Below are 27,706 nucleotides of genomic sequence, written 5' to 3'. Positions count from 1 at the left end.
TCTCTGTGCAAGTTGTGTGCCCCATGTTCCCAAGGCTGTCTGCATGTGTACCCCACTGCACCCCAGGCCTCCACATGTGTGCATGTGTCCCAGGGAGCAGACAGCCAGAAATCTCCACCTCCATGCCTCAGAGAGTGAGGAGTCCCTTGGCACTGAAAGAAGTAGTCCCGAGTCTGAAATCGTGGGACTCTGATGTTTTAGGGAGCCTCAAAGCAGCAGCAGACCATGGAGAACATCCCTCTCCCCAGTAGCCATAATCAAAATCACTCATTTATCAGATGATCTCTTCAGATTATACCTGGGTTCTATGTGTAGATACCCAGGATCATGTTCACGTAGAGCCTTCCTAAAGGATCCCTTAATAGGCCAATGGATGCATAACATCATCCATTGATTTGTTTATCATTTACAGTATTTAATAAGCATTCATTGATTACCTGCCATGCACCAAGCACAGCGCTAGATACATTTTCTGTTTCTCCTTTAATCTTGTGAAGCAGTTCCTGAAAGAGGAAAAGAAAGTTAGTCACAACTGCAGAGTCTGGAATGCTCATTAGAACGTTTGAACTTTTTTTTCCCCCAAAGATGGGTCATGGGGAGCCCTAGGAAAGTTTTCAGTAGGGAGGTAACATGGTCCAGTCACTCTTGTGGAAGTTGGAAATGGATCAGAAGAGATATGAATGAAGTCAGGAGACCAGTTAGAGAGTTGTTGCAATGGCCTAGATAGTGGTTCTTAAACTTTAACGTGCCTCTGAGTCATCTTGAGGACTTATTAATAACACAGGTTGCTGGGCTCCACCCCCAGAGTTACTGACTCAGAAGGTCATGAGTGGGATCCAAGAACTGGGACTTCTAGCAAGCTCCCAGATATTGTTGGTGATGCTGGTCCAGGAACCACTCTTTGGCTGTGTTGCCCAGGCTGGTCTCAAACTCCTGGGCTCAAGGGACCACACTTTGAGAGCCACTGGTCTATGAGTAAGAGTAAGGTAGTTTAAGGTGCTAAGACAGGGTGCCATGTGCCCTCTGGGATACTTGCCTCAATTCTCCACCACATACCTTCTGTGGGTGGATGTTTAAGGGTTAGAAATGGCAACACTCCATAAGGATCAGCTTGTGGGAGTTAAGGAAAGGTCCTAGGCTCTTCTGGGATGACTAGCAAGTTTTGAACTTGAAAGAGGGTGGTGTCATTTATGAAACTACAGAGCAAAGGAGGAGAAGCAGGTTGGGGTTGGTGGTGGGGATGGAGGAGATGTTGAGTTCAGTGTTGGACTTGGAAAATTTCAGACAGCTGCAATGAGATGTCTGGAGAAAATACGCAGCTGGCAGCTGTGTATATGGGTCTGGATCTCTCACTAGTGATTCAGGCCTGGAGAAAATACGCAGCTGGCAGCTGTGTCTATGGGTCTGGATCTCTCACTAGTGATTCAGGCCAGAGATAACACAGTTGGGAGATAACAGTAGACAGGTAGTCATTAAAGACTTGGGCCGGGCGTGGTGGCTCATGCCTGTAATCCCAGCACTTCGGGAGGCTGAGGCGAGTGATCACTTGAGGTCAGGAGTTCGAGATCAGCCTGGCTGACATGATGAAACCCTGTCTCTACTAAAAATACAAAAGTTAGCTGGGGGTGGTGGTGGGCCCCTGTAATCTCAGTTACTCAGGAAACTGAGGCATGAGAATCGTTTGAACCCGGGAGGTGGAGGTTGCAGTGAGCCGAGGTTGTGCCACTGCACTCCAGCCCAAGCAACAGAGTAAGACTCTGTTATCAAAAAAAAAAAAAAAAAAAAAGACTTGAGAGGGGATGAGCTCACTCATGAAGAGTGCAGGAAGAAAAAGGAGAAGCTTCTCTGCTCTGAAAAAGAATTACTGACATTAAGCACGTAGGTGAAAAGAGAAACAAACAAAAAAAAAACAGAAATGGTCGGAGTAGGACAATGAGGCAAAAAGGGGCTATCAAAGATGTAGGAAGTAGATTGAGAAAACCCAAGGAAGCCACAGATAGGCAGCACATCCCGTCACTCTGGCCTTCCCAAGCTGCTGGAGAGAGCAGGGGCATCCCCGCAGCTGGGCACAGGCATCATCTCCTTTGTGGCTCCTAGACTTCTCCCAAAGGAGTTCACCAATTTCTATTCACGCACTGACACCTGTCCTGGAGCTTGACTTCTGATGCCCTGTGGCTGGGGTTGAGGGAGGGAGGAACAGGGCATTGCCACAGACTCCCTCATATATAGATACACACACAAACACACTCTTGATCTCTGACCCATCCCGAGCAGGAAAGTTGCAGAGCTTCCCAATTCTGCTTCATCCGCCACCCTCGCTGGCGGTTCCAGACTTCAGAAAGTTCTTAATGATGAATCTTTGGCTTCTAGCCTCCTTCTTTCCCCACCACGCCCCAGGCTGAGATCATCCAGCCCTGAGCTCTGCACCTGCCATGTGCCTTCTGGGATACCCACTTGGAACCATATATTCCATGAGTTAATGGTGTCACTATCACCTCCTCTTCTATATCAATAATTTTACCTTAATCTTCTCATTTACTACTTCACTAAAAAGGGACCTAAAAAACAACTAGTCTTGTCTGCCTTCCCCTACTTTTTTATTGGTGTTGTCGAAGTTGCAGAAACTGAGATCACAGAGGAAACGGGATGTAGCTAGGATCACACAGTCAGTCAGAGTCAGGACTAAATCCAAGCCTCTGAGTCTGAGGCAGTAGAGATAGTGATTCTGAGCAGAGAGGGGCCGGGGCAGATTACCCCAGCTCTGCCACTTAGCTGCTTGACCTTGAACAAGCCATTTAACCTCTCCATGCCTCACCCCTCCCCTGAAAATGGGGATGATATGGGTATCTCTTTCATAGAGCTGCTGTGAGGGTTAAATAACCCAATATTCGTGAAGCACTTTGCACAGAGGCTGGCACATTCTGTAATAAGTCTGCTGTGATTATTTCTACTTTGCCGTGGTCTGCACATCTTGCTTTTAAAAACATCTTTCTTCTGCTTTCTTAATTCCCATTCTCCTTAGCATTCCTCTCATTTGTCCATCTTTAATCCCTGTCTCTGCTTCTCAGGAGGGGAGGGTTGGGTTTGGGGAGAAAGAGAGAGTGACTATAGAGACTAGAACTTCCTGGACAGCCAGGGAGTGCCTGCCATGGTAACACAGGAACATGTAGCCTGCGCATGTTAGTGTAACAATCACACGGCATCCATGCTAGTCAGTTACACACAGTCACTCGACAGTCTCTGTGTATCTCATGCCCACACTCAATCAGCCCAGGCCCCTGTGGCTTCAGAAATATCTTGGCCCCTTGTCAGGTGGAGCTCATACCCAAACCCATCCCAGGCAAGTCTCCCTCTCTCTGTTTGGCCAGCTTTTGTCTCCAACTCCCTCAGAGCCTGGCTTGGCTTGGAAGTTTTCAGCCTAGGAAGCCTGAGCGAAGTGGGCACCTTCGAGGGATTTTGATCCAGAACCATTCAGGAGAGACTGTGTTGGTAGACCCCCTACACACACGCACTGACACTTGTGTGCACATGAGCAGATAGGCTTGAGTCTTCAGTTCACAAACTTCTTCCACGTTCCCGATTACCCACCTCATCCAAAGTCTCTTGAGGTGCTTAGAGAAGGGATTGATACCTATTTTACCGAGGAAGCTGAGGCCAGCGAAGAATAGTGCTTTGCTTAAAGGCAAGGATGTGATAGAGCCGGGCAAATGTAGGGCCCTTGCGTCCCAGCCTCGAATATTTCTGTTTCACTGCAACTGCGAGCTGCAAGCCCAGAAGGCGGCTCTGATCAATGTGGGCTGAATTCACGCCCCCTACCCACCCTACCCGATCCCGCCAAAGCCACTGCCTCCCCTGGGGCGGCCGCTGGGGAAAAGGGAGAGAACTGCCATAGCTTGTCTCTTTAATGCGCGCCCCCGGTGGCCCGGCGCGCCCCCGCCACTATAACTAGAGTGCATGGAGCAGGCTACGCTCAGAGGAGGAAGGGCGGGCGCTGGGCACCCGTTGACCGACTTTTCCAAGTGCGATCAGTGCCCGTCCGTCCTGCCTCCATGGACCCGCCCGGGAACGGCCACCGCTGAGGACCCCACGCCCACTAGGATCCCGGCTGGGTCGCACCCAGCTACCGCACCGTGACCCCCGCGGGCTGTGCCGGCTCCCGGCGCCTCTGCCCGCAGCGCTCGCCGTCGGGCTAGGGTTCCGCCGCCGCCACGCCTCGCGCCCGGCACTCACCGCCCCATGCTGGTGCACACCTACTCCGCCATGGTGAGTAGTCGGGCCCGGGACATTTTCGGCCGGGGGATCGGGGCGCCTGAGTGCTGGACTTTCCAACCCTCCTGTCCCGCGCTAACGAAATCTCGGAGGGAGGGGGCCGCAGGGACTTCGCCAGCTGAGAACGCGATGCGCAAGTGACCGCTGTCCCGAGCCTGAGGCTCCTGCGCCCGCGGGTGGCTCGGAAATAAACCTCGGGCCCCAAGAAACCGGAGGGACTGCAGCTGAACCCTCCCGAGCTGAGGAGGATCCTTTCAGGCTGGGGTCCTTTCAGCTGCCAGTGGGTCACCTAAGGCACCCCTCTCCTTCCCCAGGAGCGCCCCGACGGGCTGGGAGCAGCTGTCGGCGGGGCCCGCCTGTCGTCTCTGCCCCAGGCGGCCTATGGGCCGGCGCCCCCGCTCTGCCACACGCCGGCCGCCGCAGCTGCCGCCGAATTCCAGCCGCCCTACTTCCCGCCGCCCTACCCGCAGCCACCGCTGCCCTACGGTCAGGCGCCCGACGCCGCCGCAGCCTTTCCCCACCTGGCAGGGGACCCGTATGGCGGCCTGGCGCCCCTGGCGCAGCCGCAGCCTCCTCAGGCCGCCTGGGCCGCGCCCCGCGCAGCCGCCCGCGCCCACGAGGAGCCTCCCGGCCTGCTGGCACCGCCCGCCCGCGCCCTGGGCCTTGACCCGCGCCGTGACTACGCCACCGCCGTGCCCCGGCTCCTGCACGGCCTGGCCGACGGCGCGCACGGCCTGGCAGACGCACCGCTCGGCCTTCCGGGGCTGGCGGTGGCCCCCGGTCTGGAGGACCTGCAGGTGAGACCCGAGGGATCCGGGATGGGTCGGGACTGGCCGCGGTGGTTTACTACCATGGCTGGAGGCAGAAGGTGACAAATGCAGGAACCCGACTTTTCTCCCAGCTCGCCACATCTCACTGGTGACTCCGAGGATGTGCCCCACCTCCTGGGTTAGACGTTGCCTGGCCATCAAGGCTGTCTGGCACTAAGTCCGCCAGCAGTCCCTGGGTGGCAGCAACCCTCGGCAGGGACCGACTCACTTCTTTTCTCCCCGCTGGGCCATTGAGCCACGTGTGGCATCCATGGGGCATCCTGCACCTGGGGCGAAGAGAAGCATAGTAGTTACCAGTCTAAGGTTCAAAATTCCCTTTTTGTACTGTACGGTGAGATGCCCAGGGCTCCAGCTCGGTGCCTGGACATAGCGATTCCTGGGCCTGACCGTCGCCGCCCCAAGCGAAGGTGGTGCGCGTTGGGCGGAGCAGACAGAGACCGTGGGTGGCAGGGGCTTCGGAAGCCGTGAGCGGCTAGGGCTTTATGCGCCCTCACCGCCACCCTCTGCTATTTGCAGGCAATGGACGAGCCGGGAATGAGCCTCCTAGACCAGTCCGTGATCAAGAAAGGTAAGGAATGGTGTGCATCTGTCAGGGCAGAGCCGGGCGAGATGGTGCAGGCCCTTGGTGCACAGATCCATTTTCTTCACCGGCCGTGCCTCCTGTGTGTCGCCAGGCTGGGTGTCCACCAGGCACTCTTCCTGGCCCAGCCAGATGTTAGGCAGAGGTGCGGGCTTGGTAAGTTTGCCCAGCACCCTGCGGCCTGGGGTGGGCCTCAGCGGATCAGCGTTCACTGGGCTGCAGCACTGGGAGCCTGGCCTCTCCCCGCCGAGGGGGAGGGCACTCTTGTGGATCTGGAGTTGATTTGCAGAACGAGTTAAACCACTTCGCTGTTTCCATAAGAGGTGGGAATGGAAATGCTGTTCCCACGGAGTTGGGGAAATGATTTTCACTTTACAGTGCCTTAGCATTTCGGTGCCTGGCGGGCACTTTCTTCCCCTTCCTTCCAGGCAGGGCCTTGGAGGCCTCTGGGGGAATTTTCTTTCTGACGGAGTCTCTTGCGGCATTTAGACTTAGGGGAGCTTGTGTGTGAATACTGTGTGTTAGGCTGTGTGCACCTGAGTCAGGGCCCACCTGCTCCTGGCTGTCTGTGTCTATGTGAGTTCAGGGTCCTGTGCGTGTCTGAAATGTTCCCTTCATGGGTGTCTTAGTATTTCTTGGAGTGTGAGTGTGTCTGTTTCTGTGAATGTGTTTGTGAGGTGTGTCTCTGTATGTTGGTGTGCATTTCTCTGCATTTGGGGGTCTCAATGTGTACAGTATCTCTGTTGTGTCCTGCACTTTGTTCTTTGGTATCTGAGGATTTCCAAGCATGCACGGAAATATATATACAGGAGTATTTGTGTGACTCCTGGCATTAGTAAAATCCAGGGACACGGGACCCACCTTTTCTGGCCTGAGGACCAAGTACTGGCCATGACAGGGGAAGGTGAGAGACGACAGAAACAGAGAGACAGCCAGAGAGGAGCAGAGACTCAGAGGGGCCCAGGCATTGGGCAGCTGCCTCTTTACATTTGGGGCAGGTGCCCGAAAGAATTCAGAGGTGCACATGAGCCTGAGGTGCCCCAGGCAGGCACTGCTCCCACAGGGTTTGGCTTGAGTTGTTTTTCAAACGAGTGAATTCAAGCCTGGGCTCTATTTGCCCTCCACTTGTTCTCGGGGGAGGCCAAGGTGCAAGTGGTGCTAGCAAGGCTGGAACTGGACTTCCAGGAGCTGGGGCTGAGTTACCAGGAGCTGGGGGTTGGGTGGATGGCCTGGAGTGTGTAGCAGGGAAGATGAGGCAACAGGGCAGGAAGTGGGTGGGGGACAGGTGGAATTGGGGCTGTGTCCTGTGTCGCTTGGAACTGGGGGTGTGGGAAAGACACTAGGAACCTGGTTGCAGCGCAGTGCTGCTGGTGGGGTTTGGTTGGCTTACTGTACAGAGCCTTTCTTGACCCCTGAAGAAAGAGATCCGCCTGCAGTGGGCAAAAGCCTGCCTGGACTTCCTGGCCACCAGAAATATGAGCATGGTGGTGGTCCCAGTTCCCTACTCATGCTTGGGCTCAAGAGACTGGGAGTCTAGGTTCACTGACTACCTGAGAAAGACTAAGACCCTGCATTTTAGAAAGGAGTTTGGGGATCTCTGCCCTGCGCAAGGGTAGAAGGATCAGCTGTTGCTCTGAGCACCTTAACCCGGAACCCCGGTCCAAAGCCGAGACAGGAGACTGGATGCCAGGCCCTCCCAGAGATGGTTTCTCTCAAACAACTTCCAAGACTCCTAGATCCTAGGGGTGCGCCGAAATCCCCCAAAGCAGTCCAAAGAACACAACGAGAGTCCTAACATCCCAGGTGCGGCGCGCTGGCTCCCTGGAGCGGGGCTGGACGCGGCCGCGCGGACTCACGTGCACAACCGCGCGGGACGGGGCCACGCGGACTCACGTGCACAACCGCGGGACCCCAGCGCCAGCGGGACCCCAGCGCCAGCGGGACCCCAGCCTGAGCGGGTCTGTGACCCAGTGGAGCGAGTGGAGCGCCGGCGACCTGAGTGGAGACTGCGCCCTGGACGCCCCAGCCTAGACGTCAAGTTACAGCCAGCGCAGCAGCAGCAAAGGGGAAGGGGCAGAAGCCGGGCACAGTTGGATCCGGAGGTCGTGACCCAGAGGAAAGCGTGGGCGGGCCACCCAGGGCAGCTGCGGCGGCGAGGCAGGTGGGCTCCTTGCTCCCTGGAGCCGCCCCTCCCCACACCCGCCCTCGGCGCCCCCAGCAGTTTTCACCTTGGCCCTCCGCGGTCACTGCGGGACTCGGCGTCGCCGCCAACCCAGTGGGGAGTGAATTAACGCCCTCCTTCGTCCTCGGCCCTTCCGACGACACGCGGAACTCCTGTCCTGCCCCACAGACCTTCGGCCTCCGCCGAGTGCGGTACTGGAGCCTGTCCCGCCAGGGCCCTGGAATCAGAGAAAGTCGCTCTTTGGCCACCTGAAGCGTGGGATCCCTACAGTGCCTCCCAGCCTGGGCGGGAGCGGCGGCTGCGTCGCTGAAGGCTGGGGTCCTTGGTGCGAATGGGAGGCAGCTGCAGCCTCAGCCCCACCCCAGAAGCGGCCTTCTCATCGCTGCGGTGGGCGTTCTCCGGCTTCGACTTCGCCAGCGCCGCGGGGCAGAGGCACCTGGAGCTCGCAGGGCCCAGACCTGGCTTGGAAAAGCTTCGCTGACTGCAGGCAAGCGTCCGGGAGGGGCGGCCAGGCGAAGCCCCGGCGCCTTACCACACACTTCCGGGTCCCCCGCCAGTTGCACCCGCGGTATTGGGCAGGAGATGGCAGGGCTGAGGCCGACCCTAGGAGTATAAGGGAGCCCTCCATTTCCTGCCCACATTTGTCACCTCCAGTTTTGCAACCTATCCCAGACACACAGAAAGCAGGCAGGACTGGTGGGGACGGAGCTTAACAGGAATATTTTCCAGCAGTGAGCAGGGGCTGTATGGGACGGGGGAGGAGCTCAGAGGAGGCGCGGAGAGTGCCCGAGGTTGGGTGAGTGCCTAGAGGAGAGATAGTTGAACCGGGCTCAAGAGGTGCTTAGTGGGTGTTTGTTGAATGAATGAGTGATGGGTTTTGAAGTCTGAGTGCATTGAAAGAGGGGGTGTGTAAAAAGGGCTACTTTCATCACACAGGACACAGCATGTGCAAATCCTCTCCCTGTGGAAAAGCCAGACAGGTTAAAAAGGTTACAAACAAATTAGCCGGGCATGGTGGTGCGCGCCTGTAGTCCCAGCTACTCAGGAGGCTGAGCCAGGGGAATCGCTTGAACCCGGGAGGCGGAGATTGCAGTGAGCCAAGATCGCGCCACTGTACTCCAGCCTGGCAACAGAGCGAGACTCCGTCTCGGGGGGGGAAAAATGTTACAAACCGTGTGTGGGTTTCAGGTTATACAATCAGAGCTGGAGGGGAGTGGTCAAGGATGAGAACTGAGATGGATCCCTCGTTCCCTCTGGAGGAGAGTGGGTGGTTGCCTACTTGGGGGTGGGGAATCCCTCTCCACGGGCTCAGCTGTCCAATCTCAGAGGATCTCTAGGACAAGAGCTGATGTAAACAGTCGCCCTCTTCCTTTCTGTCTTTGGCCCTGGAGAAGGAGGAGGGAGCTGGGGAGGGTCTCCACTTCCCAGAGAATCTCTAAGCAGCCAGGACATGGATGAGATGAGTGAGATACTGACTTCTGGGACAGAATTTGAGAGGGTGCCAAAAAACTCAGTAATCAAGATAAATAGGCCGGGCGCAGTGGCTCACGTCTGTAATCCCAGCACTTTGGGAGGCCGGATCACTTGAGGTCAAGAGTTCGAGACCAGCCTGGCCAACATGGTGAAACCCCATCTCTACTAAAAATACAAAAATTAGCCCAGTGTGGTGGCGCTAGCCTGTAATCCCAGCTACTCGAGAGGCTGAGGCAGGAGAATTGCTTGACCCAGGAGGCAGAGGTTGCAGTGAGCCGAGATCATACCACTGTACTCCAGCCTGGGCAACAGAGGGAGACTATCTCAAAAAAAAAAAAAAAAATAGAGGCCGGGCGGCAGTGGCTCACACCCTGCAATCCCAGCACTTTGGGAGGCCGAGGCAGGTGGATCACCTGAGGTCTGGAGTTCGAGACCAGCCTGGCCAATATGGTGAAACCCCATCTCTACTAAAAATACAAAAATTAGCTGGGTGGGGTGGCGGGCACCTGTAATCCCAGCTACTCCGGAGGCTGAGGCAGGAGAATCACTTGAACCCGCGGGGCGGAGGTTGCAGTGAACCGAGATCACACCATTGCACTCCAGCCTGGACAACAAGAGCGAAACTCCGTCTCAAAAAAAATAATAATAATAATCTTTTCTTTCTTTTTTTTTTTTTGAGACACAGTTTTACTCTCTCGCCCAGGTTGGGGTGCAGCACCACGATCTCAGCTCACTGCAACCTCTGCCTCCCAGATTCTCGCACCTCAGCCTCCCAAGTAGCTGGGATTACAGGTACCTGTCACCACACCCAGCTAATTTTTGTATTTTTAGTAGGGGCGGGGTTTCACCATGTTGGCCAGGCTGGTCTCGAACTCCTGACCTCAAGTGACCTGCCTGCTTCAGGCTCCCAAAGTGCTGGGATTACAGGTGTGAGCCACCACGCTTGTCCTTTTTAAATGAAACTAGTGCAAAAATCCACGATAAACAAAATATCAAAAATTTACTGAACTTGCACTTCCACAACCCTTTCTCACTTGCCTCCCAGGCTACTCTCTGCCCCAGAAAGCAACTTAAAAGATGTGCAGATAGAGTTTGGACTTTACCTGAAAACGGTGGGAGCTATGGAAAATCTTGGAGCAGGGGAGTGAAGGATAGAAATTATATGTAAAAGAAACCCTGGGCCAGGCGCAGTGGCTTAGGCCTGTAATCCCAGCACTTTGGGAGGCCGAGGCATGTGGATCACCTGAAGTCAGGAGTTTGAGACCAGCCTGACCAACATGGTGAAATCCCGTCTCTACTAAAAACACAAAAAAATTAGCCAGGCATAGTGGTGCATGCCTGCAGTCCCAGCTACTCTGGAGGCTGAGACAGGAAAATCGTTTGAACCCGGAAGGCGGAGGTTGCAGTGAGCCAAGATCGTGCCATTGCACTCCAGCCTGGGCAACAAGAGCGAAACTCCATCTTAGAAAAAAAGAAAGAAAGAAACCCTCTGGCAGTTGATGAGAAGGAAACTTAATCAGCTGGTCCCAGCAGGGAAGATGAGGAGACTCTAGGGAGGGCATTTGCACATGCTGTGCCCCAGTGTGGGCTGGGGAGCAGGTCACTACCCCTCCCGTCTACCTTCCTCTTGCTCCAACCCCTTCAAGCTTTGGACCAGTGGTACCCTAAGTGTAGTCTAAGGAACCACATGCATCAGGACCCCCAGGGGGTGCTTGTTAAAAATGCAAATTTTGGCCGGGCACGGTGGCTCACGGCCTGTAATCCCAGCACTTTGGGAGGCTGAGGTGGGCGGATCACGAGGTCAGGAGATTGAGACCATCCTGGCTAACACGGTGAAACCTCGTCTCTACTAAAAATACAAAAAAAAAAAAAAAAAAAAAATTAGCCGGGCGTGGTGGCGGGCGCCTGTAGTCCCAGCTACTCAGGAGGCTGAGGCAGGAGAATGGCATGAACTCAGGAGGCAGAGCTTGCAGTGAGGTGAGATAGCGCCACTGCACCCCAGCCTGGGAGACAGAGCGAGACTCTGCTTCAAAAAAAGGAAAAAATGCAAATTTCTTGGGCACCACCCCACACTGACTGCATGAGAACCCTTGGAAGTATGGCCCTGGAACTTGCATTTTTTAACTGATTTTTTGAGGTAAAATTTACATACCTAAAATTTACACATTGTAAGAATATAATTTGATGATTTTTAGTAAATGTAGAGTTGTGTAACCATTACCACAATCCATTTTGAGGCATTTCTGTCATCCCCAGAAGTTCCCATTTGTAGCTACTCCCCATTCTCACCCCAAGCCTTAGGCCACCACTGATCTGCTTTCTGTCCATAAATTTGCATATTCTGGACATGTTCTATAAATAAAATATATAAATATGCAGACTTTTGCATCAAGCTTCTTTTGCTTAGCATAATATTTTTGAGGCTCGCCCCAAACATTATGCTAAGTAAAAGAAACAGCAATAAAAAGAAACAAACTATTATCAGCAGTTTGTTTCTTTTTATTGCTTCGTAGTATGCCATTGTACGGGTGTAACATATTTTGTTTATCCATTGGTCAGTTGACGGGCACTTGGGTTGTTTCCACTTTTTAGCTGTCTTAAATAATGTTGCTATGAACATTCACATACATGCCTTACTATAGACATATATTTTTAGCGCTTTTGAGTAAATTCCTAGGAGTGGAATTGCTGGATTATATGGTCGGTTTAGGTTTAATTTTTAAGAAACTGTCAAGCTGTTTTCTAAAGTGGCTGTATTATTTTGCATTCTCACCAGCAATGTGTGAGGGTTCCACTTTTCCACATCCTACACTTAGAATTGTCTTTTTTTTTTTTTTTTTTTTTTTGAGATGGAGTTTCACTCCTGTTGCCCAGGCTGGAGTGCAATGACACGATCTCGGCTCACCGCAACCTCTGCCCCCTGGGTTCAAGTGATTCTCCTGCCTCAGCCTCCTGAGTAGCTGGGATTACAGGTGCGTGATACCACGCCCGGCTAATTTTGTGTTTTTAGTAGAGATGGGGTTTCTCCATGTTGGTCAGGCTGGTCCTGAACTCCCGACCTCAGGTGATCCACCCACCTTGGCCTCCCAAAATGCTGGGCTTACAGGCATGAGCCACCTCACCTGGCCTTTCTTATTTATTTATTGTTTTGAGATGGAATGTCACTCTGTCACCCAGGCTGGAGTGCAGTGGCACAATCTCAAATTTTTGTATTTTCGGTTGAGACGGTGTTTCACCATGTTGGCCAGGCTGGCTGGTCTCAAACTCCTTACCTCATGATCCATCCACCTCAGCCTCCCAAATTGCTGGGGTTACAGGCATGAGCCACCGTGCCTGGCCCCTGTCTTTTTTATTATAACCATCAAGTGGTATCTCAGTATAGTTTTAATTTGCATTTCCCTAATGACTAATAATGTTAAGAACTTTTTCATGTACTTATTAACCACTCATCTCTCATTTTTAGTGAAATGTCTATTTACATAGTTGGACCATTTTCTATTTAGGTTGCTATCTTATTGTTGAGTTATAAGAGTTCTTTATATAATATATTCTGAATACAGTCCTTTATCAGATATATGATTTGAAAATATTTTCTTCCAGTTTGTGGTTTATCTTTTTCTTTTCTATTTTTAAAATTGTAATTTTTTTTTGCATTTTTAAAAATTATCTTTTTTTTTTCCATAGAAACAGGGTCCCGCTATGTTGCCCAGGCTGGTCTCGAACTCCTGGCTTCCAGTGATCCTCCTGTCTTGGCCTCCCTAAGTGCTAGGGTTACAGGTGTGAGCAACTGCTCTCTTTTTTTTTTTAATTAAAAAATTTTTTAGAGATAGGTCTCACTATGTTGTTCAAGCTGGAGTTTGGTGGCAATTTACAGGCAAGATCATAGCACACTGCACCCTCGAACTCCTGAACTCAAGTGATCCCCCTGCCTGAGCCTCTCGAGTAACTGGGACTATATTCTCATGCCACCACACCATGCTATTTTCTTAATAATATCTTTTGAGGGGCAAAAGTTTTAGACTTTGATGAAGTCCAATTTATCATCATTTCCTTTCTTTCTTTCTTTCTTTTTTTTTTTTTTTTGAGACCAGTCTCGCTCTGTTGCCCAGGCTGGAGTGCAGTGGCGGTGTCTCAGCTCACTGCAACTTCCGCCTCCCGGGTTCAAGCGATTCTCCTGCCTCAGCCTCCCAAGTAGCTGGGATTACAGGTGAGCGCCACCATGCTGGACTAATTTTTGTATTTTTAGTAGAGACAGGGTTTCACCATGTTGGCCAAGTTGCTCTCAAACTCCTGACCTCAGGTGATCTGCCCGCTTCAGCCTCCCAAAGTGCTGGGATTCCAGGAGTCAGCCACCACACCTGGCCTATCATTTTCTTTTATGGGCCTTGCTTTTGGTGTTGTATCTAGGAACTCTTTACTCAACCTGAGGTCACGAAGATTTTTCTCCTAAGTTTTCTGTTGTTGTTGTTGTTGTTTGTATTTTTACTAGAGATGGGGTTTTGCCATGTTGGCCAGGCTGGTCTCAAACTCCTGACCTCAAATGATCCACCCGCCTTGCCTTCCAAAGTGTAGGATTACAGGTGTAAGCCAGGACACCTGGCCTTCTATGTTTTCTTCTAGAAAAAACTTGCAATTTTAACAAGGCTTCTTGGAGAGTCTGTTGCACACTTGCCTAGGTTCAGAAGTCAGACCATATCTACCACCTGCGGACAGAGTGCCTTGTCTGACAGGTTGAATAACTGGGAGCTCTTGTGTCTGCAGGAGTGTGTGTGTGTGTGTGTGTGTGTGTGTGTGTGTGTGTGTGTGAATGGCTTCTGCATATGTGACCAGCAGGACACCATTAGATCACTTCAGCTTCAGGAGTCACCACAGGGAATCCTGTCCTGTGTGTGTGGGAGACAAACTTTAGTGTCTCTCCTTTGCCCTGTGTGCTAGTTTAATTCCGACCTCCATCACTGCCCTTCCATGACCCACCTGCTTCCCTAACCATGGATTCCATCCCTCTTGCCATTTTCAAGGGAAGAAGCTCTGAGAAAAAAAGGGACAGGTGGGGGAAGCAGCAAGGTCTGTCACTCATATATACAAACACATGAGCAATGTCATGTCTGCCCTTATATCTAGCAGCACCTATGTTTGCATAAATCTGGCATCAACAGGAGAAAGCACTTGCAAATATCCATATCTAGGCTATCACATTCCTCCATACTCCAGCTCATCCTCATTGCTGTATTTATCACAAGGGCATACAGTTTTTGTATACAGTCATCCTTTTTTATTTTTTTTTGAGATGGAGTTTCGCTGTGTCTTCCAGGCTGGAGTGCAGTGGTGCAATCACAGCTCACTGCAGCCTCAAACAGGGCTCAGTCTTTCTGTGGCCTCAGCCTTCCGAGCAGCTGGGACTGTGGGCACATGCCACCATGCCTGGCTAACTTAAAAATATATTTTTTTTTTTGTAGAGATGAGGTCTCACTATGTTGCCCAGGCTGGTCTTGAACTTCTGGGCTCAAGTGATCCTCCTGCCTCAGTTTCCCAAAGTGTTGGGATTACAGGTGTGAGTTACCATGCTCAGCCAGCCTGGGCCCTAGGTTTTAATAGCAGTTGGATGGAGAAGGCTGCTCATCCTGTTTCTCTGACCCCTACTTCTGGTGAGGGGTGATGGGAGGGAAGACAGTTACTTTGCCCTTCTTTTTATTTTTAATTTATCAATTTGTAGGTTTTTGGTTTTGTTTTTGTTCTTGAGACAGGATCTCACTGTGCCACCCAGGCTGGCGTGGTCAGCTCACTGCAACCTCTGCCTCTTGGGCTCAAGCAATCCTCCTACCTCAGCCTCCAGAGTAGCTGGGACTGCAGGCATGTGCAATCACGCCTGGCTAATTTTTGTATTTTTTGTAGAGACAAGGTCTTATTGTATTGCCCGGGCTGGTCTTGAACTCCTGGGCTCAATCCTCCCACCTCAGCCTCCCAAAGTGCTGGGATTACAGGTGTGAGCCACCGTGCCTGGCCTAATTTGTAGTTTTATTTGTTTAAAGTCAAGCTCGAGGTATAATTTTTTTATACACACAGTATAGTTCAGTTCGGGTTCCCAGGGCCCTTGCATCATTAGCTTATTTCATATTCACTCATGGCCACCTGTGCCAAGACCCTGCCCTCGACACACTCATACTTGGTAGGGAAGACACCCGTGGAAACAGACCAGGAAGGTTCAGTGCGGTAAGGCCAAGGATGGGGGTGAGAGGGAGCTGGGGGGCAGGGGAGGGAAGCTCTGCACAGGGGTTGGTGCCTAAACTCAGTAGAGTGGAGAAGAACCCCTGAGAACCAAAGGAGCACTGTGGGGCTCAAAGAGTTCACACCCTGGCAGTCACCACATCCCAGGAGGCACTTCACACTTGTTCCATTTGGCCTGTGCTGGGTTTTTAAATCTTTGAATCATTGCCAATGCTTAAAAATCCAGAGATTTCACATAAAAATCCACAATCCTAGTTTCAAAAACTAGCAAAACAAAACAAAAACACAAACAAACCAGGAGCTTTGTGTCCTGCTTGGTGGGACTTTGCATAAGGTGCCCCTCTAACCTGCCAACCTCCCCCACAGCCCACTTACTATGTTACCCTCCTCCCTTGAAGCCTGGAGCTGTGCTGTCCACCAAGTGGCCACTATAGCCACGAGTGGCTCTTGAGCACCCAAAATGTGACTAGTCTGAATTGAGATGCGCTTAAGCATAAAATGTCCATTGGATTTTGAAGGCTAATTTCAAACAATGTAAAATATCTCACTAATAATTTTTAAAATATTGATTACATGTTGAAATGATTCTATTTTTTATATATCGGGCTAAATAAAATATACTAAATAGTAATATATTATTTACTATTATATTGATTAAAATTAACCTCACATGTTTCTTTTTACTGTTTCAAATGTGGGCCAGGCCTGGTGGCTCACCCTTTAATTCCAGCACTTTGGGAGGCCAAGGCAGGCGGGTGGATAGCTTGAGTCCAGGAGTTCAAGACCAGCCTGGGCAACATGGTGAAACCCCATCTCTATGAAATATACAAAAATTACCCAGGCATGGTGGCATGCACCTGTAGTTGCAGCAACTTGGGAGGCTGAGGTGGGAGGATCGCTTGAGCCTGGGAGGTGGTGGTTGCAGTGAGCTATGATTGTACCACTGTACTCCAGCCTGGGCAACAGAGCAAGACCCTGTCTCAAAAAAAAATGGTGGCCACTAGGAAATGTAAATGTATACATGTGGCTCACATTATATTTCTCTTGGTCAGCTTGGGTCTAGAGCCCAATGGACAAATGGGGACCCAGCAAGAGGGGCAGGCAGAGCCAGAACACAAGGGAGGGTGAAGGAGGCCATTGTAACTTGATGGTTAAAGCTGTGAGCTTTGGAGTCAGTGCTCAGAGTTGAAGGTTCATTTCTGCCCCTTACTTGCTGTCCCACTTTAACCTCTTTGAACTTTCAGCACCTGGCACTCATTGACAGGTGAAATTATAGTTGGCACTCATTGACAGGTGACATCATTTTGTCTAGCTCTGCAGCTGGGATTTGATTCTCAGGGAACTGACCGGGCTCTGATGAGTTTTAGGCTTAGTTTTTGGCTGCAGAATGATGCGTCCAGATGGAAAGATCCCTCTGGACTGGGGCAGGAGACCAGAGCAAGGTCTGTGGAGAAATTCACATGGGAGGTGAACCTGTGTCTGTGTGCATGCAGAGGAGTGGCCACATCCAAGGCACATAAAGAAATGAAAGTCGTAGAATGGGCAGGGGTGGGAGAAACCAAAAAAGAAAGCTGTAGGATCTAGTGATGGATGGGATGTGGTGATGGATGGGATGTGGTGATGGATAGGATGTGGTGATGGATGGGATGTGTTGGGGGAGAGGGTTGCAGAGGGTATCACAGACGTTTCTGGCTGGGCTGCTGGGTGGAGGTGGGGAGGTTTATCCAGAGAGGGAGAGACTAGACGTTCTGCCAGGCTAGGGATCAGGCTAGCCTTTCCTACTTTTGTATTCCTCAGGCCTGGCACCATTCTTGGCATACAAGTGCTCAGCCAGTATTGCCAAGTGGCTGGAAGGCTAAGAGCACCGCCTTTGAGACCACAGTCTTGGGTTTCCTACTGGTTCTCCGTCTACCCGCTGTGTGATCTGAGGCATATTACTTCACCTCTCTGGACATCAGTCTCCTCATCTGTGAAATGGGAATAGTGATAAGTGCAGCCCCTTGTGGGTTGTTCCAAGGACTGAGTGGGTTTATCTACGGGAGCACATAGCAGTGAGTGCTCAGTAGCTGTTAGTCCCAGACTCCACACTCCAGCCTCACTCCTGATGTACACACGAGTCCTTGTCTACCAAGGGTCTCACCTCCTTAAAGGAAGAAAAGGCCAAAGGGTTCCGCTAAAGAAGCAAGTGCTTCGATATTCTCCCTTCCCCTGAGGCTAAGCAGGACGATGGAGGTTAGACTGCAGGAAGAACTTTCTTTCTCTTATAGCCAAGAATGTCTAAGTGAATTTTAGAAAATTAACTTCTGACCAGGCATGGTGGCTCATGCCTGTGATCCCAGCACTTTGGGAGGCCGAGGCGGGTGGATCATGAGGTCAGGAGTTCGAGACCAGCCTGGCCAATATGGTGAAACCCGATCTCTACTAAAAATACAGAAATTAGCCAGGCGTGGTGGTGGGCACCTATAGTCCCAGCTACTCAGGAGGCTGAGGCAGAAGAATCGCTTGAACCCAGGAGGCAGAGGTTGCGGTGAGCCGAGATGGCACCACTGCACTCCAGCCTGGTGACAGAGCGAGACTCCATCTCAAAAAGAAAAAAAAAGAAAGAAAGAAAGAAAGAAAGAAAATTAACTTCTCAGATTCCCTCTCTGGTCTTCAGACATTTAGTAGATAATTAGGGAGTGTTTGGGGAGGGTGTATAGGGCCTGTCTCCTGGTCTCCTTTAGCATTCGCAGAGTGACTTGGCAGGAAGAGAGGGCCAGAGCTTGAAGGCATTAACAGGGCAATAACCTCCCTGTCTCCGGGATGTGGAGCCCACAGTCTCCAGGCCCCTCACTGATGCAGGGGTGAGGTGGGGTGGGAGGGTGGAGAGGAAAAATGTGGGAATCACAAGTGGGAAGAGGGGATTTGGGGACCCCCTGTGATTGCCCAGCCGTGGCCTGGCCCTGCTGCAGGGCCCAGGGGTCCTGCCTCCAGCTCACACTCATATCCTTACATCCAAGTCCCTCTCTGATGGCATCCGCTAAAACACCAAGATTCCGCTGGAGCTGTTTGAGTTTGAGATAGGACCTGCCTGGTTCAGTGAGGGGGACACAGATTCAAGAGCCAGACAACTCAGAGTTCAGTCTCTGAGTTCACATCCATCAGTTGAGGGAACTTGGGCGAGTCACTTTCACCTCACTGTGACTCAGTTTCTCCCTTCATAAAGCAAGGATACCACTGTGACTCAGTTTCTCCCTTCATAAAGCAAGGATACCAGACCCTTCCCTGAGTGGGGCCGTGTGCGGCAGCCACTGGCTCAGTGTTTCCCTCTTCTCCACAGTGCCCATCCCCTCCAAAGCCAGCAGCCTCTCAGCCCTCTCCTTGGCCAAAGACAGCCTGGTGGGCGGCATCACCAATCCTGGTGAGGTCTTCTGCTCCGTGCCCGGCCGGCTTTCACTGCTCAGCTCAACATCCAAGTACAAGGTGACGGTGGGGGAGGTGCAGCGGCGACTCTCGCCTCCGGAGTGCCTCAACGCCTCCCTCCTGGGGGGTGTCCTCCGCAGGTAGGAAGGCCAGCCCACAATTCCCCGCCTGGTTGGATCCCTGGCCTCTTCGGGCCTTCTCAAGGCATGAGAGAGGAGGCCAGTCTCACCTAGGCCCCCTGCCTCAGTCTCCCTGGGAGGGGATGCCCCGGGGACTCTGGATTGTGCATGTTGTGGGGGCCGGCCCAGGTCCCTGGTGGCTGCCACATGTCTGTGGGTCTGGGGTAGGGAGGTGGGCAGAGAAAGAAGTCTGGGCACAGAGAAGGGATGGAGAACTCATCCACACTGGTCAGGATGAGACTGGGTCTGGGGAAGAGAGAGGGCCATCCTCACCCTCTCTTCCAGGAAATGAACCCCAGGACCCAAGACCCATTCTGCGCGGCAGCATGGGCCCTGTGTGTTTTGGGGTGTGGAGCATGGTAGTCCATGGTTCGTCTTCCTAGACCTGTGTCTTTCTCTCTCTGTGCATGTCTTTGTGGCTGGGAAGGGTATTTCTGCTTCAGGGCCGTGAGCTTGGATGAGTCTGAGGATGGTGTGGACATGTGTGTGCGTGTGCATCTGTCTATAGTAGTGGATGGCCAGGAGCATGTGTTTCCATGAGTGTGAGTATCCTGTGTTTCTTCTAGTGGGATGTGTGGCCTAGGGTGTGTCCTGCTGTGTGTGTGTGTGTGTGTGTGATTGCCTGTGCATCTGGAGATAGTCACATGGATGTTTACATATCTGTGCCACTGTGTGGGAGTGGCATTTGTGCAGTCATAGGGGTTATCTCCTTACTCCTAGCATCTTGGAGGATCTCTGTGAGTCCATGAGTGTCTGTACATGTGTTCCTGGGACCCTGACTTGGTGTGATCCTGTGCCTCTGTGTCCCTGGGTGTCTGAGTCTATGTCTCTGCATATGTCTGTCTCTATTGGTTCTACGTGTCTATTCTTTCACGTGTGTGTGTGTGTGAGTCACCAGGTGGCTGTATGTGTACCTGTGTCTCCCCATGTGTCTCTCTTTCTGTATGTCACTGTGTGTCTCTACATATAGGTCTGTGTATCCCCAGGTAGGTGTGTGTGGCCATCTGGTGTGCTAAGGACCCCAGGATGCCCCACCCTGGCTGCCCCTGCTGTTGAGGGGATTAGAGTGAACTGAGGGGCTCCTGGAGCTGGGTGCCGGCCCCCCACCTCTGTCTTGGCTGCAAAACCATGGAGATTAGTTGTGCCCTTGCTGAAAGAGACCTCAGAGCATCTCCAGGACCAATCCCAAACCTCAACAGGGGCTGGTGGAGGCAACAAGGCCCTTTGGCAGCCACTTAGCTTCCATGCGTTTCTCTTGTCTTCATAGTTGTATGTCTGTCTGTCTCTGTGCATGTCAAGGGCCAAGTCCAAAAATGGGGGCCGGTGTTTGCGGGAACGGTTAGAGAAGATTGGGCTCAACCTGCCAGCTGGCCGTCGCAAGGCCGCCAATGTGACGCTGCTGACTTCGCTAGTGGAAGGTGAGTGAGGCCTGAAGGTGAGCATGGGAGTGGATGTGAGGGCAAGTGAGTTGTCTGGTGTGACTGTCTCTAATGCAGGAGGGTGTGTTTAGTGGTGTGTGTGTATCCGTGTAAGCGTTGCAGTATCTGTGTGCATACTCTCTGTCATGTATAAGGTGTGTTTGTGATTTCTGTGTGTAGTCTTTGTACATGTGTGCGTGCATGTGCAATGGAGACCTACTTGCAGTGTGCGTATGTGTATGTGTATGCGGGTGTGGGTGTGGCTGTGTGGGTGTGTGTGTTGGCGGGGAGTGGCCAGTGTTTGGATGTGGTAAAGGGATGACGGGGGTGACAGCCCCCTCCCCTGGAGGTTGGTGCCTCTGGAATACATGGTGGGCCCAGCTCCCATCTCTGAGCTCAGAGCCCAACCCTAATGGCCCCAAGGGAGGGCAATGGAATGGGGGCTGGAGCTGGGCTGGGAAGGAAAGTCAGAGGGGGCATCTACACAGGCAGGATGGGGCAGGATCCCCCTGGCCAGGGGGTCAGAGGTTCAAAGCTGTGTTCCAGGCACAGAGGTACACCTGGCAGTAGTGACAGCTCCCCTCCCCCCAGGAGAGGCCGTGCACCTAGCCCGAGACTTCGGTTACGTCTGTGAGACGGAGTTCCCAGCCAAGGCAGCCGCTGAGTACCTGTGCCGACAGCACGCTGACCCGGGGGAGCTGCACAGCCGCAAGAGCATGCTGCTGGCTGCCAAGTGAGTGAGGGCACCTTGCACAGGCACACGTGGGTGTCATGCACAGACAGACATCATGTATGGGCACAACGGACACTTTGTGCAGTGAGTACACAGATGTACATGCGCACCACTGTGTACATGAGCAGTGGGCACACGTGCGTATTTGTGCACCACTGTGTACACGAGCAGTGGGCACACACACGTACGTGCACACCACTGTGTACACGAGCAGTGGGCACACACACGTACGTGCGGCCCATGTGGCACCACACATGGGCACACCTAGGCTCCCTGCTTAGGCTCTCCTGGGCACATGTGTGCATGCCACCTGGGCACACTTGGGTGCCACATATGGATATATTTGGGCATCATGTGTATCACTCAGACATACATGAACACTCCTCACAAGCTCCTGGAGCACACATGGGCACTACATGTGAACATATCTGGGCTCCTGCATCAGGAACGGTGATGTCACATACTGGCTCACACAGGCTCACGCATGGGTCCTACACTCACATACACTCCCAGGACACTACCAGCCCTCGTCCCCATCGCAGGTCTGAGGCTCCCTCTTCTAGCCTTGCCCATCAACCCTCTGCTCCAGTGACGTCCATCAGGCCACCAAGTCACACCTGACTGCTCTGCAAGTCCCATTGTGCCTCCCTCACCACCGTTCACATGCTGCCACCTCTACTCAGGTCTTCATCTCACTCCTGGACCTTCACCCCAGAGTCTCCCTGTTCCCAACCTCCCTGCACATGCACCCGCCCCACTGCATAAGAATCTTCAGTGGTTCCCGCTGCACTGATTCTCAAACTAGGTCTGCGAGGGCACCTCAGGGCCTGTTTAACAAACTAGTATTCTATTAAGATTTAGTTTTGTTTTTGTTTTTTGAGATGGAGTTTCGCTCTTGTTTCCTAGACTGGAGTGCAGTGGCGCGATCTCAGCTCACTGCAACCTCCACCTCCCGGGTTCAAGCAATTCTCCTGCCTCAGCCTCCCGAGTAGCTGGGATCACAGACACCTGCCACCAGGCCCAGCTAATTTTTGGTATTTTAAGTAGAGACGGGGTTTCACCATGTTGGCCAGGCTGGTCTCGAACTCCTGGCCTCAGGTGATCCACCCGCCTTGGCCTCCCAAAGTTCTGGAATTACAGGCATGAACCACCGCGCCCGGCCCCAAGATTTAGTTTTTCAGGCCAGGCAAGGTGGCTCACATCTGTAATCCCAGCACTTTGAGAGGCTGAGGCTGGTGGATCGCTTGAGCCCAGGAATTGGAGACTAGCCTGGGCAACACGGTGAAACCCGGTCTCTAGTAAAAATACAACAATTAGGTGTGGTGGTGCACTCCTGTAGTCCCAGCTACTTGGGAGGCTGAGGTGGGAGGATAACCTGAGCCTGGGAGGTCAAGGCTGCAGTAAGCCATGATTGCATCGCTGTACTCTAGCCTGCGTGACATAGTGAGACCCCATCTCAAAAAAAAAAAAAAAAAAGGCGAAAGATTTAGTTTTTCCAAAAGAGTTCTTATCTTAGTCCATTTGGGCTGCTATAACAAAATACCATAAACTAGGTAGCTTATGAACAACAGAAACTGTTATTTATTTATTTATTGAGACAGAATCTTGTTCTGTTGCCTAGGCTGGAGTGCAGTGGTGCAATCTCGGTGCACTGCAACCTCCAGCTCCTGGGTTCAAGTAATTCTTCTGCCTCAGCCTCCTGAGTAGCTGGGATTATAGGTGCCTGCCACCACATCTGGTTAATTTTTCTATTTTTAGTAGAGATGGCGTTTCACCATGTTGGCCAGGCTGGTCTCGAACTCCCGACCTCAGGTGATCCACCTGCCTCGGGCTCCCTAAGTGCTTGGATTACAGGTGTGAGCCACCGTGCCCGGCCAATAAGAGAAATTTATTTCTCATAGTGCTGGAGGCTGGGAAGTTCAAGGTCAAGGCAGATTCCGTGTCGGGTGAGGGCCTGCTTTCTGGCTCATAGACAGCACCTTGCTGTGTGTCCTCACACTGTAGAAGGGAGAAGGGGTTTCTCTCTGGCTTCTTTTATAACAAGGGCATTAATCCCATTCATGACGGCTCCACCTCCGTGACCTAATCACCTCCCAAAGGCCTCACCTCCTAATACTATCACCTAGGGGGGTAGGATTTCAACATACGAATTTTTGGGAACATAAGCATTCATACCATAGCAGTCCCACTGCAAGAAAAGACAGATAGAGGAGGGGGATAGAGAAAGAGAGAAAGAGAGAGAGGCTGGGTGCAGTGGCTTATGCCTGTAATCCCAGCACTTTGGGAAGCTGAGGTGATCAGATTGCTTGAGCCTGGGAGTTCAAGGCCAGCCTGGGCAACTTGGCGAAACCCCATCTGTACTAAAAAAAATTAGCCAGGAGTGATGGTGCGCACCTGTAGTCCCAGCTACTCGGGAGGCTGAGGTTGAGACTGCAGTGAGCTGGGATCGCGCCACTGCACTCCAGCCTGGGTGACAGAGCAAGACCTTGTCTTGGAAAAAAAAAGAAAAGAGAGAGATAAATCTGAGAACTACCAATTGGTAGGCTAAAGTTCGGACTCTTTTGAGGGCCCCACAGTCTGGCCCACACAAACTCCACCCACTTTTGCCAACCCTGTCCTCACATCCTTGGGTTTGTCTGTTTCCGGCTTAGAACATCCAGTCCTCCCACCTAACGCAGTCCTTCAAACTGACAACTCCACCCTCCTGCCTTTGAGGCTTTCCTCAAGTGCCCAAGGCAGAAGAGGAAGCACAGACTCCTGGGACTGCCAAATGGAGAGACCTCTGAGGCTGCTCATACTGTGGCTAGAGAAACCTAGCCAGGGCGGGGCTCGCCTCGTTCACTTATCAGCTCATTCATCAAGCACTTCGTGGGTCTCGGTCCTGTGTAAGATACTGGCTGGCTTTCATGGTGACACAAAGATGAATGATGAGTGATTCTCTTGCCTGAGCCACACACAGGACGCACAAAGGAATGAATAATGAATGGCTGCAAACTAGAGCTAGGTTCAAATCCCAGCTCGGTCACCTTGACAGGTCATCCAACCTGTCTGAAACCAGTTTTCTTGTCCATATGATGGGGATAATAATAGTATAGACTTGTTATGAAGATTAAGATGATGCAGACAGTGTGGTTGGCACAGCATCCAGCCTTCAATTATATTCACTGCTAGTTATTATTTCCAGCAGATTCTGGATTGTTTCCTAATAGCTTCAAAGACAAAGTTCTGTGAAGCATTGGCTGTTTGGGGTGGGAGAGGGAATCCAGGAAAGTTTCCTGTATAAGGTAGTAAGTAGCTGAGCTGCACTTTGAATATGGGCCGGACATCCAAAAAAGAAAGATTACAGGGTGATCAACATGTGCTGTTTATTAGCTGTGTGATACTGGGCTAGTCAAATGACTTTTCTGAACCTTAGTTTCCTTTTCTGTAAAAAACAGCATGGTCATCATTTGCAGACTGTTGGGAGGGTCAGCAATTGTGTAGCTAATGTCTGTAAAATGCCTAGCATGTAGTAGGTCCTTCCCTGGGCTCAGACTTTTGTCCTCCAACCTCTGACCCTCCTTCTCCCACCAGGCAGATCTGCAAGGAGTTTGCAGACTTGATGGCTCAGGACCGCTCACCGCTGGGCAACAGCCGCCCAGCACTCATCCTGGAGCCCGGAGTACAGAGCTGCTTGACACACTTTAGCCTCATCACCCATGGCTTCGGTGGGCCTGCCATCTGTGCTGCCCTCACTGCCTTCCAGAACTACTTGCTGGAGTCACTCAAGGGGCTGGACAAGATGTTTCTAAGCAGTGTGGGCAGTGGGCATGGTGAAACCAAGGCTTCGGAGAAGGATGCCAAGCATCGGAAATAACTGCTTCTCCCACCCCATCCCTAAGGGGCTCCCAGGCCCTGAAATAGGGACTTAGCTCTTGGCGGTGGGCCGGGAAGGACTGAAAGGTGGGATTAGAGTCAGGCCAGAAAGAGAACATTCATCCAGAGATCCCACAGTTGGGGATCTGGCTTGGAGTAAGGGAGGGTGGCCTCTCTGTGGTGGTGTGTTGGTAAGTTAAGGGCCCAGGTATTTGTCTCATGTGTGCAATTTTCTGACCTTTGATGGTTGAGAAGTGTTTGGACAGAAAATTGACATGAAAAGATCTGGCTCATGGGGCAGAGCCCTTTCCATTAGCATGCCTGGGTGGCCGTGGGTGCTTCTAGAGGCCAAAGCCATTGTGTTTGGTGGCAGGAGGAAAATTGATAAATCAGAGGTGCTACTGAGGAGTTGGTGCCCCTCATTCCAGAATCTCCTACCCCCAGAAAAGGGGTGCTGGAAGGAGGCCCTAGTGGACTCTTTGTACCCTTCCTACTCTCAGAGAGAAGTGGGCAGGAGGGGTCCTCAAGGAACAAAGAAGATAAAGCACAAATTGCAGAACTTGAATCCAGGCTGCTGCTCATCACAGTCCTGTTGCTGTCTGTCCTATTTATTTATGTATGTTGTAATTAAATTTGAAATTTTAAAATGTCCAGTGCAACTTATTTATCCCAATGAGCTGGGGATTCATTTCACTGTTTTCTGGCCGTACACTGATATGTCCAGCTGGACCAGCAGGGAGAGGGTGTTTTTGCTCACAAAGGGCTGTGGGTGGGTTGGGAGGGAAGAAAGGTGTGTCAACACCAGGTTGTCGCTGGGATCTTGTATTTGTGGTTATCTTGCCCCTGCAGTTGATGTACCTCCCCCATCTCCCCATCTCTCATTCGCTTAATAAAACCTTTCATTGGATATGAAGCCCTCCCTGTCCTTCTTCAGCCCAGGCCTGGATTTGCTTCCTAAGAGGGCAATGTCACTGGGGAGAGGCAGGGCCTGGGAATTGGGCAGAGGGTAGGATTGGAAGGGGCCCCTAAGAGCATGGGAGGGAACTGGGGGCCCCTCTGTGTGAGAGGAGGTACAGATGTTGGTCTATCTGGCATGTCAGTGTGGCCATTAGTTGCTGTGCCTGTGTGTGTGTGTCAAGTGAATACTGTATGTGTATTCCTGTGACTTGGTGGGCTGGTGGGTGCATGTGTCAGTTTGGCTGTTACCATGCCCGTTGGTGGTGGATTTGTTACCATGCCAGTTGGTGGTGGTGTGTAGGTGTCAGTCAGAACGCTGGTGACTGTGTGTGTCTATCAGGCCAATGCTCATCCAACTCTGTTGTCTTGAGGATTTCACTCTTCAGTCATCTTTTCTGTCCTGTATCGTCAGTGTCTCCCGCTCTACGGAATCGTTACTGGATCACCCCCCAGAGTACAAATGTTCCAGGATCTCTTACCTTACAAAACATAAATCCTTTCCCCATTTCTTTATTTCCTTTGCAGTTAAAGTTCTTGAAAGATTGCTACACCTCTACCTCCATTTCTTCACCTCCAATTTCCTCTTCAATCTGCTTTTTTCCCGACCAGTCGGCTGAAGTCCACTCAGCATGGTCATCACAGTGTCAAATCTCAAGGCCTTTTTTTCTGGATTTAACAGCAGCAGTCAATGGATATGGCTGACCACTTGCTCTTTTCTGCAACTGTTTCCTCTGTGGCTCCTAACTTCTGGTTTCCTATGACCTCACTGGTCCCAATTCTGTCTACTTAGCTGGCTACTTCTCTACTTGACCTCTAAATGTTGGCTTTCCTCAGGTCCCTCTCTATACTGTCTCCTTAGATTGGTCTCATTCAATCCCATGTCTTTCAATATCTCAATACTGCCAATTCCTGAATGTTTATCTTCAGCCCAGGCTGCTGCCTGAACTCCAGACTTGGAGGTACAACTGTCTGCCTCATGTCTGCCGGCTTGGCTAGTAGGCATCTCAAAACTCATGTCCAAAATGGAGCACATGACTCAAGTACTCAAATCGTGACCTCTTCCAGACCATCCCACCACAGTAGATGACACCACCTTCTACCCAGTTGCTCAAGTCAGAAACTGGGGAGTCCTATTTGGTTCTTTCTCTATACTCAATCCTTCAGAAAGACCTACGGATTCTGAGTCCATCTTCTTTCTTCTCTGCCAACACCCTAGTTCTCTGGACTGCTATAGTAGTCTCCCAACTGGTCTATTTTCTCTGGTACACCTTCAAAGTCAGGTCCAGCAATGATCTGACTTTGCCTGATTCTCCAGCCTCATCTTAAACTACTCTCTTCATCACTCATTTTGCTCCAGCCATATTGGTTTCCTTTCTGTTCCTCAAACTACCACTTTGTTTTATGCCCCAGGGCCATTGTATTCACTGTCGTTTGCCTGGATTGCTGTCCCCGTGTCTTTGCAAGTGTGCCCTCAGGGAGAGATGATGGGGTGCTTTGCAAGTACAGATTGTGCTAGAAACACAGGGTCTAGGCATCATCTCTCAGGATAAGGGTCCAAAGATGCGACTTCTTTTCCCAAAAAGCTGCAATGCCTCAACGTACC

General features: G+C 51.7%; 1 protein-coding gene and 1 long non-coding RNA gene across 3 annotated transcripts; one reads left to right on the top strand and one right to left on the bottom strand.

The window, feature by feature from the left end:
- Positions 1 to 364: 364 nt before the first annotated feature.
- On the bottom strand, positions 365 to 8,448 carry LOC129041091 (uncharacterized). The gene is made up of 3 exons (XR_008503794.1): positions 7,908 to 8,448; positions 5,017 to 5,365; positions 365 to 503 (listed from the first exon to the last, which is right to left on the bottom strand). It is a non-coding gene; the product is annotated as an uncharacterized LOC129041091 (long non-coding RNA).
- Positions 1,946 to 25,902, top strand: TFAP2E (transcription factor AP-2 epsilon). 2 transcript variants are annotated; one of them, XM_054496231.2, is made up of 7 exons: positions 1,946 to 4,263; positions 4,584 to 5,066; positions 5,616 to 5,667; positions 18,879 to 19,101; positions 20,440 to 20,558; positions 21,150 to 21,291; positions 24,865 to 25,902. In XM_054496231.2, the coding sequence occupies exons 1-7, from the start codon at positions 4,237 to 4,239 to the stop codon at positions 25,145 to 25,147; spliced, it is 1,329 nt and encodes a 442-aa protein (XP_054352206.1). In that variant the 5' UTR covers positions 1,946 to 4,236; the 3' UTR covers positions 25,148 to 25,902. The 2 variants fall into 2 exon arrangements, with proteins under 2 accessions (XP_054352206.1, XP_054352214.1); XM_054496239.2 differs by having other exon boundaries at positions 24,869 to 24,983.
- Positions 25,903 to 27,706: the final 1,804 nt, after the last annotated feature.

This window comes from Pongo pygmaeus, chromosome 1 (genome assembly GCF_028885625.2).
Source record: "Pongo pygmaeus isolate AG05252 chromosome 1, NHGRI_mPonPyg2-v2.0_pri, whole genome shotgun sequence".
In the NCBI taxonomy this organism is placed as follows: Eukaryota; Metazoa; Chordata; class Mammalia; order Primates; family Hominidae; genus Pongo; species Pongo pygmaeus.
Note: the sequence above shows the minus strand (reverse complement) of the source record. Positions and strands in the feature narration are given on the sequence as shown.

Coding starts and splice junctions, on each gene's coding strand:
- TFAP2E (XM_054496231.2), top strand. CDS start 4,237: ATGCTGGTGCACACCTACTCCGCCATG. Junction 19,102..20,439: donor CTGGGGGGTGTCCTCCGCAG/GTAGGAAGGCCA, acceptor GTGCATGTCAAG/GGCCAAGTCCAAAAATGGGG. Junction 21,292..24,864: donor AGCATGCTGCTGGCTGCCAA/GTGAGTGAGGGC, acceptor TTCTCCCACCAG/GCAGATCTGCAAGGAGTTTG.